Source organism: Magnolia sinica, chromosome 14 (assembly GCF_029962835.1).
Source record: "Magnolia sinica isolate HGM2019 chromosome 14, MsV1, whole genome shotgun sequence".
Lineage (NCBI taxonomy): Eukaryota > Viridiplantae > Streptophyta > Magnoliopsida > Magnoliales > Magnoliaceae > Magnolia > Magnolia sinica.
In genome coordinates this window covers 1,489,969-1,505,110 of record NC_080586.1, presented here as the reverse complement: position 1 = coordinate 1,505,110, position 15,142 = coordinate 1,489,969, and the positions used below count along the sequence as shown (strand labels likewise).

Sequence of the window (15,142 nt, the reverse complement as noted above, 5' to 3'; positions counted from 1 at the left end):
TAAGCAGGTACTTAGAAATCACTTAAGAATTGCATACATGGAATAAAATTAATTCAAATTAAACTGCCAAAATAATGGTTCCAGTTTAGATATATAAATAATCAAAATTTTAAGACTATTTGATTACCTGACGATCGGATTGGTGGACACTCTTTCGACGGTTAAAAATGAAAATATCCAATGATCCTGTTTCAACGAACAAGTGTCCCCAAATCAGAGGTTATAATTTGTTAAGAAATTTTATTTTGGAACTATGTTTTTAAAAAATGGTATTCCACATTTTATACGGTTTAATTTAGTTAATTTATTTCACATGCCCAATTTCTGCGTGCCTGCGTATCAAGCATTGTACGCTGCCAGAGTATAAATAACTACCCTAGAATTTTTACCCTTTTTCAATTCTTCTATTTTCCACCCTCGTTTCCCGCCTCTTCCTCTGTTTTTGCAAATTCTCTCTCTCCTTCATTCTCTGCTCCTTGCATTTCCCATAAAAATCACATCTCAAAGCCATTTTTCGAAGCTCTTTTTACAGATATCAGCTTAAATCGAAGCAGTGGAGCTCGAAGATCTGATCTGATGATCAAACGGTACGCATTTCTTCTAATTTCTACTCGCACTTAAGACAGTCTTCTCAATTCTCTGTTGATTTCTCCTTAATATGACGTTTTCTGCTAGCGTTTGTGAAAATTCATAGCTGCTTTTGTCGATCTTCAATTCCCTGAGCAGATTTCAGCGATTACAAATGGAAGAAACTGCAGCAGAATGGATCTGGAAAATTCCATGAATTTTGAAGTAAATGGGTGAAAAATGGAAATACGAGAGGGACAGATCTGGAGAAACCGTAGGTTGTTTTGGATCTTTTAAGGCAGTCGAAGAGCCTTTGTATCCGTTGATGTCTTTCTTTTTTTCTTTTTCTTTTTTTTTTTCCAGCTGATTTTTGGGTGATTTGATTGGTTTTGTCGTATAAATGTCTGATTTCACAAGAATTTCACTGAACTGTGATGAATCCAAATTGTACTATTTCAATTCATATACTTCTAATGAATTTTTAGAACTGCTTAATTGAAAATGTTTAGTTCTCTTTTCTAATGGTTTGATTGGTTTTCAGGGTAGTGCTTCTCGTTGCTTCGATTTGAAATTAATTTCTCAGTGATCGTACCAATGGAGGTTGATGAACCGAGAACTGTACTGCGTGTAAGCATTATTTTCGGAGCTCTTACGATCTCATTTTAAACAGGAAGTTTTTTTCCCCCCCTTCATAAAATTCCAATACTTTGGGATTGTTTGAGCTGCTTTTTTCCTTGTATGGATATTTTCACATACATCTTACGAACATGTTGGCCTCTCCTTGTTCAGTCGACCATTAACATGTTGTGCCCCACCTTGGAGTCTCCATGTCTCAAAAACCCCTCTGATTGGACGTTCCACTGTTCATGCAAGAGTCCTGCAAATGGATGTTCAACAAAATATAGGAGTAGTCCACACTCAGTGGCGAAAAATCCAGTAGTCAGATGGCTGTGATCATCCAATCTGACAGATGTGTAGGCATGGAAAGTTTAATTTGGGCCCACCAGGCCAATGCCAATGAGTGTATGTTCAAAACTTCGGATGCATACTCTATTATGATGCATTTGACTAGATCATTATTTATCTTATCGACTTTCAGCTTATGCAAGCTTCTTTTTAGCTTGTAGGTGGCACCTTTCAGAGAACTTTCTGGTGTCCGAAACATCTTGCATGCTTCAAATTTGATCAACTTTACGTTCTGCAAAACTGCTCTATGCTTATTTTTGTTTTCTTTCTGGGAAACTGGGTTTCTGATGGACCGAAATAATGTATTTTAGGATCGAGCAAGCGGTTGTCACAGTTTGAGCAGTAACCATTATCCCAGTGGCCAGCTTCGGAAGATCTCTATAGGAATTGAAGCTTCTCCGAAAATAAGACCTCGATCTAGAAAGGAAGATGAATGTGTGTTGCCTGCTAAGGAGAAAAGGGTTTCTTCTTCTCAAGGGAAATCTTCAGGAAAATGTGACGTAGGATTAAAAGCCGCTTTAAATGGGAAACAAGCAGAAGTTCCAGATGAGGAGACAGCTGCATGGGCCTCCACTCGATCTTTTCATCAAGAAACAGCAACAGAAAAGAAAGGTCAGTTTTATGCAAACCGGTCAAGTTTGGAATCTGGTGAAGGCATGCAGAAGAAATTTGATTGCATTGGGAGGAAGCGAAAGAAGGGTGGGGATGCAGAGAAGGTGGAAGAATTCGCATTCACAACGATGCTGGAAACGCATACATCGGATAAGGAAGAATGTGGAGAAAAACTGGAGAAATCTGCAAAGGGTGGGACTGAAGCTTTGAGGGTGAAACTTTGGGAAATTCTAGGAGCTGCTCCTTCACAGAACGACCCAAATTCAAATTTACAGGCCCAAAAAACAGAAACGAAGAATTTGAAGTCGCAGAGTAATGGGGAACGAACTAGTGAAGGTGCTAGGCCTAATCAGAATTCGGATCCCATTGAAACTGATTCAGAAAGTCACAATCAAACAATAAGGAGACCAGTTACCCGTTCCCTAACTCGAAAAAAAGCTCCAACTAAACCTCAGCCAAAGTTGCAGCATGTGGTTAATAATGATGGCAATTTTCTGCTTTCCTCAAGATCTCGTTTTAAACAGAAACATCAAGTGAAGAATATCTTTGCTTTCGATGAAGCAGAAGCACGAGCAGGAAGCTTTTCATGGCCTCTCAATGGAAATTCCTCTCTGTCTAAGAGGAAGGAGAGTAAGAAAAAGATTACTAAAGCTGAAGAAGATAGGGTTTGCTTTCCCAGAAAGGCTGTTTCGGACAGTTTGAAAATGAACGAAAGGGAAAAAATGCCATCACCAACAACCAAGAAAACTGCACCAAAGAGTAAGAAAATGGAAGGCTTTGGCAACTCAACATCTCAGAAGAAAAAAGATCCCTTGAAACCAAAGAATTTGTGCTTAGATGAAGAATATCACTTAGATGAAGAGTATCACCATTTACCGTGGAGAAAGAAAACAGATCCACAAGAAGATCTTAATAGTCCGTCACCAAAGAATGCGGATCAGCAGAAAAGTTTTAGCAGTTCACCGGTACAAAAGAATACAAATTCACCCAGATATGTCGACAGTCCATCACCAAAGAATGCACAACTGCAAGAAAATTTTGGCAGTCCACTACCCGCAGACACAGACACACAAGTTGATTTCCAGAGTCCAACATTTGCAACGGATACACCCATCCAAAATGATTTTTCTAGCCCTCCATTACCAAAAAGTACACCTGTAGAAGAAGCATTTAATGGTCCAACCCCGACTCAGAGAGAATTCATGGCTGAAGGGTTCTATAGCATTAGAACTATGAAAACTTCAAGACTTTGTTCTTCTGGATCAGACACGCATACGGAATCCTCTGTATCCTTATTCGATTTCTAGTAAAATTCAGTCTATTATTTTTTCCTTTCCTTTTTTTCCCCATATTCTGAGGCTGGAATAGGGAATTTTCCTTTCTGTTTTTGCCCTTAATTGTTGTCCAGGATGATACCAGAGAGTCAAAAAAGCCACCCACTGAGGAATTATCACCTGATACAAAAGAGAGAGATGCAGCAAAGAGGCTGTCACTGTCTTCGATAGAAGAACAGGATAGCGAGGACTTGGAAGAGGAGAAACTCATTTATAAAGGTTATGAACTGGCCATAAAATTGCCTATATTTGTCACTTGCATTCATGTAAATATGTGTGGGTATATAGATAATTGATAGATACTATGCCTGGTAGATGAAACGTGCATGAGGTCTCTTATGCCTGAGATTCTCCTTATATAGTGCCTATGCTTGGTGGCCCCATTTAAAAATTGGTCATGATGGGTCTTCTTAGAATTTCCTAGTTTGAAAATAGTGCAGCGGAGAATCACAAAAATGTAGAGATGACAGGTTGTAGGTGGTGAAAACTTTGATATGTGATGCTCGAGACATTGAATTTGGAACCTGTTTTTTAATCAGAGCCACAGATGATTCTTGAGAGACCGAAATTTGCACATATCATTTCAAGGACAGGGCAAAATCAATGATTATGATCCAAAATAAACAGCCAGATAATCTTTTCCTAGGCAGATCCACTACAGTTTCAGACGCTTAGAGTTAGATGTTAATAATGTTTTCCCGTTTGAAGGGTCTGATTTGTGATTTGCCATGTTGTTGCTGTTGGTTTTTCTCTTTCTTTCTTTCTTCTTTCTTTTTTTTTTCTTTTTTTTTTTGATAACATGTAGTAACATATGCTATAGACTTCCACATAATTTTAACTTGTAGTCCTTGTTTCGTCCCAAGTTGTGCCTAGAGACAGCAAAACCAATGCTGTATTTCATGTTGAAAGAGATAATCTGCTTCACCGTCAAATAATGTGTATACTATATTATTGTTATTAGTATGCAGTGATATGCATACTAATAACAATATGTACACTCAATCATATGGTATATGCTACGAAAACAAAATACCAAGGTGATAGTTAGTAGCACTTATCACCATCTTAATCATCTCATATGCAGTAAATTCCAAGCAGATTTATTATATTCTTCCAACTTTTCTATAGATCTTTCAATCTTGGTTATAGTACTCCAATGATTGTGTATCCTGCATTCCATAAATCATAGGCACCTCATATCTGCGCTGGCACAGTGCCACAGACACATTCCTGTTCATGCATCAGATATTCAGGTGGTTTTCACATGCTCTTTTATATTCCTATTGTCTATGCTAACAGGATGTTGCAGAAGTAATGCCTGAAGAGCTAAAGCAATTAGAATTGGTTGCAAGGATAGATGTTTAGTGTAATATCTTATATCATGTGTAGGTTTCAGAACAAGAGAGAAATGGCCTTCAGGAACTCATAGCCCTGAGGAACCATCATTCACGCTTCATCGCATCAAAAGGCTCCACAGTCAAGATGACATAAATCGGAGTGATCTTCACCCCATGTCACCCTCCCCCAAAGGCATTTCCATTACTTCATTTTAAAATCCTGTCTTTCCATCAGTGCACACCAACTTTCTCTTATTTCCTGATTATAATACTCTCCATGTTACAATGAGATTCTCAGGAACTGAAGAAAGTAATGGGTGCCAAGGAACTTCAGAACAAGATCAAGAAGATGGTCTGGCTAGGTTGCTCCTTTTCCCCTGATTTTCGTCAGCTAGACATTATCTCAATGAGGACTGTATGATCCTGAATCCATAGTTTATGCATAGAATACTGAGGCTTTTGGAATGTACAAGTAGGAGCTAGATACTGATCTTCCACGCTGTGGATGGCCCATGCTCCAAAATCTCCCAGATGGGAAGGTCCCAGCAATCCAATCTTGGGTCTTCTTGTGTGGACCTTTGCTGCATTTCTTTCTTTACTGTCTATTTGTGGATTGCGATTGAAGTATAGGATTTTACCATCATGGAGAACTTTGGACAATTGCATGTCTGCAGTGGGGCCCATTATATCAATTACAAGAACTCTGAACCATGGGCCCACTTGTACATACCCAAATAAAGAGGATAGAATACTTCAATAACTGTATGTCAACAAATTTATCACACAAGCTGCAACAAATGTTACCATTCTGTTTTCTTCTGCAAATTGGTGCTCTAGAACCAAATCCATGGGTGGTGCTGTGGCTCCAGATCATTGCTACACACATGCCACGGACTAGATCAAAACTGCTCATTTGGTAGGTCAAATAGTGACTTGGCTATACTCCAAAAATTAGTGTTTGGATAATCCTAACCTTTTAACCGGTGGCATGGACACTATAAGACAATTGTAGGCAACGGCTCTCATTCTGCAAGAAAAGATCCATTAATTGGATGGTTAGGTCCAATCAATTCAAATTGCTTTTAGTCACAAATCAATGGTGTAACTGGCAGGGTGCCTGGTGCAGATCATCTGGCACATGTGCCATTATGCAGGCATGTCCTTCCAGATGCAGTGGATCAGCTCCCTGTTGTTTTATCCTCTACCACAAGATGTTTGGTTTATTCACTGTGTCACATAGCAAATGAAAATATTAATGGTTTGATGCTCTCATGGGCTGATTTTGTTTGGTGTGGCAGGGCCATTGCTCAGTTTGCTTTGGTTTTAGAAAGATTCAAAAACAAGATGAAGTCACAGACGGGCAAGAAAAGCTCTGAGGTACTGGCATCTGTTGCTGACAGAATACATTTGCAGCTGCAGAGCATTGAGTCTCAGATCCAGACGGATGTGTGGGTATTCTAACTTCAAATTTTAAGGGGTGTCTTTGGTATGCACATATGTATCTCAGAGTAACCGTAAAAATTTATTTCTCTCATTGCAGAGGAAAGTTCACAAGCCTCGGCAAATCTAAGAGAAAACGCTTAGAATCAAGATTCCAAGGTATACTAAAACTAACTTTAAGGGTCATCTGGTACATAGAATTTTTGGGCAGTTAGGAATTGGAATCCAGTACTTTCAATCCAAATCATCTTTGGCATCCCCAAAATCCTAGATTGAAAATCCTCCTCTGAAGGGCCCTATGTTCCAAGGGAAAAGGTGGGGTCCAACATTCCCAATTTTCAATCCTCTCCAACTTTCATAACTGCTCCCTCCTCTCTTTAGGACCCAAAATCCAGGCTGCCAAATATAATTTGGATTCCATGGGATTCAAAATCCATGCTGCCACCCCTTATAACAACCACAATGCCATTCTTTTCTAATTGAACTGACTAAAACAACTTTGATAAAAGAAAGATGAGAAAAAAAAAAAGAAAAAAAGAGCTTACTAAAACACCTGCTTGAGTGACCAAAATGACATCAATCCTATGATCACCTGATACTGATATCAGGCAGGCACATGTGCGAGGGGACCCTCCACGTGTGAGATCCAGGCGTTTTATCAAGTGGGCCCCACCTTTTGTGTGCTCTGCCTAAAACTCAAGAGGACCACACATATAAGTTGAGTACAGACCAATATACAATTTCTTTTAACCATACATTTTTCATGCATTTATGGCATCCCTGGTGAGCAGACTGCACTGAGTTTTGAGCCGGGGCACATATGCGGTGGGCCCTGACTGATGGAATGGCTTTGATCTTGCTAACATGTGCAATGTTGGCAAGCACGGGATAGGTACCTTGACCAGTCAGATGAATGGGTCCTGCTAGCAGGGCATGAGTACAAAGTTCCTTGAGACATGTTCGCATACAACACTTTCTGTTCTGCCAATGTGTCACTCGTATAGAACACCTCAGCTGCCAAAAGGTGGGCACCATCACCTGGATCAAAATCAATGCACATCCAATGGTCTGACTCAATTTATGGGTCTGGCCCACCCTGATGGAGCAGCACTTCTTTTGCATGGCTAGGATGTTCTACTTACGTTACACATTGGCAGGACAGAAAGGCTGCATGCGAAAAAGCTCACATCCAACCGCGCTGTCTGTGAACATTTTTCAAATTACAAATACAGAATACAGGAAGATACGACCATGGTTATAAACTTACACCAATGCCTGAGGGCATTTAAAATTACCAAACCAAACTTCTTTTAAGAAGGTGCATTAACTCAGCATAAGGTGAGGGCATTATGGTCATTTATGATGGGTATTTTGGTCAATTTGGAGAACCGTAGGAAGCTTGATTAGTTAATTGGTGGACTGATGCAGAGGAACAAGAAAGGCTGAAACTCATCCATGATAAGTTCAAGGAAGAGGTGAATCAGCATCTTCAACACTGCAGGAGCGCAATTGAAGAGCTGGAAGCATACCAGAGAGAATTAAAAGGAAATGCAGAGAGGCAGAGTAATTTTCTTGACCTTGTCCTGACTAAAATATATATTTACAGAGTGGCAGACACATACAAAGGCATATACATATGTACACATCCAACCAATGCAGACATGCATATACATGTCAAGAGTCCTGCTAATGCAAATGGTGCGTCATTTCGACTTGTAGTTCACATCTGCCAGCGTTAGCACACGTGTGAGGTCCCAGGGCTCGTCAGACAGGTAGGGGTGGCAATGTGTCAGGTTGGCCCCTGGGTGAACTGGCCCGAGCCACTCAAGGGGTTGTTTGGATGCTTATAAGTTTTATTAGCTGTAAAGGATTTATAGGTAACTCACTGATGGGTGGTGTTTGGATGGGAAATCTCACCTATGAGTGGGTGAGAAGCAAAGCTTTAAGTCACAAGTGAGTTAGAAGCGCGGCTGTAACTCACAGCTTTTCAGCCATTTCACTTACCTGTAAACAACTTAACCTGAAAATCACTCTCTGTTGACTCGTTTACAACTCAAAAAAGTTATAGGCATCCAAACGGATAATGGGTCAGGCTCAGGTTAGAAATGTGGCCCATTGAAGTAAATGGGTTGGACTTGGGTTGAACTCTACCTGACTTGAGCCACCCATACAACTCATCAATGGGTTGAGCCAGATTACCTGAACCGGCCCAGCTCAAAACCTGAAATAAATTAATAGACGATAAGTGTAGACACATTCACGTGATGCATATATACCATTCTTTGTATTAATTAATTGGCCCCCAGAGTGGTCAGGTCAGTTGTACCCAACCCAATACAATTAAATGGTTGGATTCAGGTCGGGCTTAAGCTTGATGAATTTGAAGTGGGTCAGGTTGGGCCACAGGATAATGAGTCGTGGGTCCTGTTCTGGCTGGAAGTCTTGGCCTGTTTAGTACCTGGTTTGGGCTCAGGCTGACCCGATTGCCTCCCCCAGAGACAGGTCCCCATTGTATAGATGCCTTGGTCAGAAGACCAGGCTGGTCCACTTGTCTGGTGTGCGGGACCACATATGCTGAAAAAAAAAAAAACTTGGGATATTGGCACGGAGTTTCTGACTGCTTGTTGCTTGTTTATTCTGTCAGAGGCATCACACAGGAAGCTTCTCTTACAAGCAGAAGAGGCGATCCGGATTCAACTAAGTGATGCTGAGAGGAGCATCGCTGCTATCCACAAGGCAAGTCGTCTGTTAATTGATATCGTGATTTACTAACAGAAGATCTGAGCATATACATCTGTGGGTAATAACAATTACCCCTTCACTATGCTCATTCATAACCGTCTACTATGCACATGGCCTGTTATGACTAGTTTATGATACCATGGTTTCAGTGCTGGTATGCATTCGAACAGGTGTGGATGCTAAATAAATGGCCCACAGTTCTGACACTTGCCGAGCCTGCTCAAAACTAGTCTGAGTCCAGCTCGACTCAATTGAATTTTGAGTTGTGTTGCTTTTATATAAGCAATTTAAATGGGAGAAAAAGGATTACTCATGATTTAAAAAAATAGACAAATGGAAAAGATTGTGGCACTCGTGTTTATTAGTTTTCTTAAGCAATGTTTTCTCATGCAGTGCCTTCTCTTTCCTAGTTATGCTACATTCGTTCGTTATTTCATATATTACACAAACGTGATATTTCATTTGAATGCCAAATTAAAACTTTGACCGAGTCGTCGTGGCCATTCTTCTAGCTGACTTGAATCAACTTTAAATCTTGTCGGGTTTTGTTTCTGGTTTTCGAACAACCGTAAAAATTCCATCTGGATGCAAAAGGACATGTTACTAACATAGTTTTAAAACTGTAAAATTAGTTTTTCTTTTTCATAAAATTTCAAAGATGAGGACTAAGGTATTCTATACCAGTAATGGTGGCCATGACAGCCACAACCGTTACCTTTATGATATGGGTTGTAACGGCTGATTAGGCTCCTATAAGGGCTGTTACATTCATTTTTTTAAAAAAATAAATTTAAATATAAAATAAAATCCAAAGAACCTGTATCAGCTCCGCAACAAGCTATTGTGACTTTTATGGGAGGTATAAGGGCGTTTACGTGTCATTTTTTCTATAACGAACATTACGGCCTTTACAACCCCGTAACGTAATGGTTGCTACTATTACTTTTATGTAATGACCTTTACGACACACCATGATGAGGACAGCAGATTTCGAGCCCATGACTTAGCTTGTGATTTCTATTTATTTTATTTATGTCCACCCAGCTTAATATCAGCTGTAAAACCAAATAATTTATATTTACTTATTTACATTTTAGTCAACCCAACCTGGTTGGACGTTGAGTCAAGTTGAGTTTTCAGGTTTTTGGACTGCGGTTGCTAATTTACATTTTAGCTCAAGGCTCACGAACTCACACGAGGCGTTTTCTTTTCTTTAAATTATGTGCAGGCGTCAAGGCAAAAGATGCAGGGATTGAAACATGTTCTGATGGAGTGCTTGAGCGAATGCGCCTATTAGCTGATGATTCCGTTCACTGTAGTGGAAGTATAATAGCAACAGGATTCTTTTCACTCGAAGAAGCTTACAAGGCTTGGAAGAGTGCAGAATTTCATAGGTTATCCCCAACTTGTAAACTAGCCTTTGCATTTGTAGGTACCAGTACTGCACTGCGGTCCCACTCTCTACACGAGGTGCTGCTGTGCTAGAACTACTATTTTGATGATTTGGCTCAAGTACACTAAGATATGGTATCTACCACCATCAACAAGAGATGGCCCACTTGCTGGTGGCAAGACCGTCAGCTGGGGTGGGTTGGATTCGATTACCGGTCGTTTGGTCAGGAGGCATTGAGGTTTTTGCCTGTCCATCAAAACAAAGAAAAAGGAAAGAAAAGAATAAGTGGTACTAAGATTACCCGTGACTTGAATTTAGATCCCCATGAGGAAAATGATTCATCATGCAGAATATGGACACAAGCATGCAACAGACAGGTGTACCGTTGACAATAAACAACATGTCGGTGCACGCTTTCATCCCAAGTGCCGCTTGATCTAGAGCCATCTATGTGGCAGGGCATGTTGCAATCTTGATGATTAGTCTTATACATTGGTCACGTGTAGGGAGAGACTTTAGGGCCTGTTTGGAACGTGGGATTAAATGGTATGGAATTGCATCAGATGGTATTAACACCATCATTGCATTGCAATTGCATGATGAAAATATTGTTATTTTAACCTTACACTCTCATGTTTGGGATTAAATTCTTCCTTAATCAGAAAAAAAGCAACGTCTTAAGTGAAACCTAGCATGGAATTGTAATCAATAAATCAAATTCCACAACCAATGCTGGTCACTTGTATGCATATACAACTTGAATGTCAAGTGTAAAGGGCTTATATGAATGGATGGCTTGGATAAAACACATGCGTCAATGTGAGCCCATAAATGTAATAAATATCAAAATTCACCAAAAATTCTGCAGTATTTATTACTCGGCCCAGATGATATGATACCCGAATTAATCCAATCTTTCATATTGTCTGATGGAATATGCATGGGACCAAATGCAATTCCATACTAAATCTGAAGTTCCAAACAGGCCTGTGTTGGCAAATTGATGCTCCATGTCTTGACTTCAATATAGCGGCCCACGGGCTTAAACAGAGTTACTGAAATATATACAAGACCACCAAAATGTTGGATTAAAGCTTCTTTTGTTTTAATATTAACATTTTAACCCGTTTAACTATATAGCGAGTTAATTGATACTCTGGCAGGGCATGACGCTTGATATGCAGGTGCTGGCCAGACATTAACTAAAACTGCTAAATTGTGAGGCCGACTGTCACTAAGTTGCGGTCCTAAAATTAGTTTGATTGAACGATCCAACATTGATTCATGGACGCTTCTTTAAATAGGACCATCGAATGGTAAGTGGGGGAGCCGTTGCTTAATACTCCGTAATTTGACACGGGGCATTCTCCAGTGGTAAATTTCTGGAGAAAGCCTGGGTCGAACATAGGCTAATTTTTGAACCTGCGGCACAAATGTATGAGATCTGGACCGTTCATCTTCTTTTTTTTTTGCCTGGTGTGGATGAGATCTACCAGATAAAATACACTGCTGAGGCTGCCCTAGCCACTAAGGGCCTGTTTGAATTCACGTATTGTATTGTATTGTATTATATTCGGATACTGTTCATGTATATGTTGAATGGTTTTTGAAATACATTCAAATCAACACGCCATTAATCAATGTTTGGATATGAGGTATTGTTCGGGCAAGTATACGACTTCTTGTACAGACCAATGTTTGGATACGACGTATTAGGCGTGCATATTGTACAATCAATCTGGCATCATTTTGCAGCTAAACTTTCAGATCAACCTCCTTCTCTTTATGAGTTTTTAGTCTGTCATCTATTAAAAAAATCAAAGCTGAGAATGTAAGGAATGTTGACAATGGAATCGAACTCTGAAAACCAAAAACCATTAAAAGAAAGAGAGTGCAGAAGAAATCAAAAAGGGTATGAAAGAACATGAAAAAGGAGAAAAACTTGTTTGAATCTGATTTTCAGATGTTCTTTTCAATATCAAAGTTCAGGACAAGCAGTACGACAAATAAAAAAACCTAAAAGAGAACGTTTAATCTCAGTTGTTCCCTATTTCTTGTTTTTTTTTTTCCTTCTAAAACTCACGTATCAAAAAAGACGGAAAAAAACAACTGATTTCAAAAATCTATATAGCAAAAGGAAAAGAAAAATAAAAGAGATGGGCTTCCTTCTTGTTGTTGCTGGATTTCAATCGGATCCTATTCACCAACAAGGGATGGGAAGAAGAGATTTGAAGGAGAAGATGAAAAACCAATTGGAATAGGATGACGGGTAGAAAAAGGTCCAATATTCAGTGGGCAAATGTCTTCAGTTGGAATGCAAAGGATGATCTCACGCAGGTAAAGTTTGGGGAATCGCTTTGCCACCAGATGAACGTCTGGATCTTGCACATGTGTGCCACGTGTACTTCCATTGAGTGCTTGATCGTGTTATAGCACCAAATGCTTTCTCCGGATATATGATGATACCAGACTCAAGGGCAGAAAAAGAGATCGTTTTGCCGGTTGCTCTCTGTTGCAATTCACTGGGCCCACATGCTGAATGATCCAATGATCGGAACCGTCCAGGTCGTGGACCACCTCAAGATACTTAACACTGAATGGAATATTTTGACTACCATCATCTGAAGATGAATTTAGAATAACAAAAAGAATTTTCAATGGCTCTCAATCTACTTTAGAACTCAAAAGTTAATACCAGCGCTGAAACATGATTATATGCTAATAGCTTATTTGTGTGGGTAACGAGAATATGGACGGTTCAAATCAATGGACCACCTCAGCATGTGGCCCCAAGTCGATTGCGACGCACACTGGATCTTGACCCGCGACAGGGACAGAACGAATAAAAAAATTAAAAAAAACATACTTCCTTGACGGGTTTTGTGGTTGAGATGGCCCCTGAAAAACCTTCGATTCTTCAACATGAAACTGTGACGATGCAAATCAGCGGACTATGTTCTTCCAATACGATGAAAGGCGGGTCGAATCATTGACGAACATGTCCCCTCATCCGGGCGAGTTTTCTAGTAACATTCAATGTCTCTGAGCTGGAAAGTGTAAAATATCCAACCCTCGAAGCTTCTTAAGTGGGCCATCCTCTCTTTCTTTCCTACTTACACCAGTAATGTCCGTGGAAGAGTAAAGACATGTTCTGACGGACCCAAATCCTCCAACCGCAACCACCACAAGGGCCCACGTCATGCAGTATATCAACATCTCCCTCATTCTCACACACACACCGACACACCCCACTGCACGTGAATCTCACGCGCGTGTCACCAGCTTTGCTAACGGCCCCATCTCAGTTTTCAACTCAGGGCGTGAGATTTCGCCCTCGGATGGGAAATCGAAGTCCACGTCATCAGGGACGTACACGTACCATGAAAGCGGTTGCTGCTCCAGGTGGGCCCCACATGGAAAGCGCCAATTTAGTAAGTGGGGCATGGCTATTTGTCCACTTGTCACGTCACCAGAAAACGTGTTGTCCTCTCCACCTCAAACATGTCAAGGAAATAAATGACCCACAACCGTTGGATACGCCCCTATTATATGAGTGGCGCCCATGGTTTTCTAATCCAGACCATTGGTCCCTAGTATCTGAGCCACCTACCTTGACGCCTTTTCAGTTGAATGTGGACGGTTGCTGTATTTCAATTCCACTTAAACGTTGACCGTTGCTGTATTTATGAGGGACGGTCCATCCATGATGAGACCCAACAGATCAATGGTCGGTGGGCCCCACATGGAAAGCGCCAATTTAGTAAGTGGGGCATGGCTATTTGTCCACTTGTCACGTCACCAGAAAACGTGTTGTCCTCTCCACCTCAAACACGTCAAGAAAATAAATGACCCACAACCGTTGGATACGCCCCTATTATATGAGTGGCGCCCATGGTTTTCTAATCCAGACCATTGGTCCCTAGTATCTGAGCCACCTCCCTTGACGCCTTTTCAGTTGAATGTGGACGGTTGCTGTATTTCAATTCCACTTAAACGTTGACCGTTGCTGTATTTATGAGGGACGGTCCATCCATGATGAGACCCAACAGATCAATGGTCTAGATTGTTGAAACGTGGACCCCACTTGTACGAGGATTGTTTATATTGTCGAGCCCTCCGAGAGTGGGTCTCCTTCAAGCGCCCGCTGGGACGGGAATCCTCCGCAATACCTGTTTTACCCACCGTGTAAAACACCAAAGCTTGTGGGGCCCACCATGTTGTATATGTAAAATTCACTCCGTCCATCAGGTTGTATCCTAGATTACAGGTCTTCGAGAAAAATCTACAAGATAAACAACTGAAGTGGGCCACACCACAAGGAACAATGGAGATGGAATGCAAACCGTAGGTTTGTATGTGGGGCCACCATGGTGTGAAGCTTTCATCAAACCCGTTAATCAGGTTTAAATAGCTAGGATAAAGTGAAAAACAAAAAATCGGCCTGATCCAAATTTTAGGCGGGCCACACAGTCTGAACTTAGAGGTCTTAGAGCAGTTTTACATTATTCTCTTTGGTGTGGCCCATCATATTCTTTTATCACTCTGATATTTTTCACGAGCGGTTCCAAAATTAGTCCTCCCATTATGGACGGAGTGGATTCACATTTAAAATATGATGGGCATGGTGGAACATTCAGGTCCCAGTAATGTGTGTATGCACACCTGAGTCAAGATTCGAGTCTGCAAATCTAATCTCAACTCAGCTCCGTTTCACACGATCGTCCTATTGTTACCACTCATATAAAAAAAGA

At 40.7% G+C, this 15,142-nt stretch overlaps 1 protein-coding gene across 2 annotated transcripts; it reads left to right on the top strand.

Moving 5' to 3' along the window:
* Positions 1-283: 283 nt before the first annotated feature.
* LOC131225583 (meiosis-specific protein ASY3-like) lies at positions 284-11,049 on the top strand. Of its 2 annotated transcripts, XM_058221133.1 has the most exons (11): positions 284-587; positions 1,109-1,194; positions 1,845-3,431; positions 3,554-3,698; positions 4,869-5,009; positions 5,115-5,178; positions 6,115-6,264; positions 6,357-6,415; positions 7,685-7,819; positions 8,901-8,992; positions 10,227-11,049. In XM_058221133.1, the coding sequence occupies exons 2-11, from the start codon at positions 1,162-1,164 to the stop codon at positions 10,293-10,295; spliced, it is 2,475 nt and encodes an 824-aa protein (XP_058077116.1). In that variant the 5' UTR covers positions 284-587; positions 1,109-1,161; the 3' UTR covers positions 10,296-11,049. The 2 variants fall into 2 exon arrangements, with proteins under 2 accessions (XP_058077116.1, XP_058077115.1); XM_058221132.1 differs by lacking the exon at positions 284-587 and having other exon boundaries at positions 903-1,194.
* The last annotated feature ends 4,093 nt before the right edge of the window (positions 11,050-15,142 follow it).

Excerpts from the sequence above, each read along its gene's own strand:
- LOC131225583 (XM_058221133.1), top strand. The coding sequence starts at position 1,162 with ATGGAGGTTGATGAACCGAGAACTGTACTGCGT. Across the intron at positions 5,179-6,114 it reads CAAGAAGATGGTCTGGCTAG|GGCCATTGCTCAGTTTGCTT; the intron begins GTTGCTCCTTTT and ends TTGGTGTGGCAG. Across the intron at positions 6,416-7,684 it reads CTTAGAATCAAGATTCCAAG|AGGAACAAGAAAGGCTGAAA; the intron begins GTATACTAAAAC and ends GGACTGATGCAG.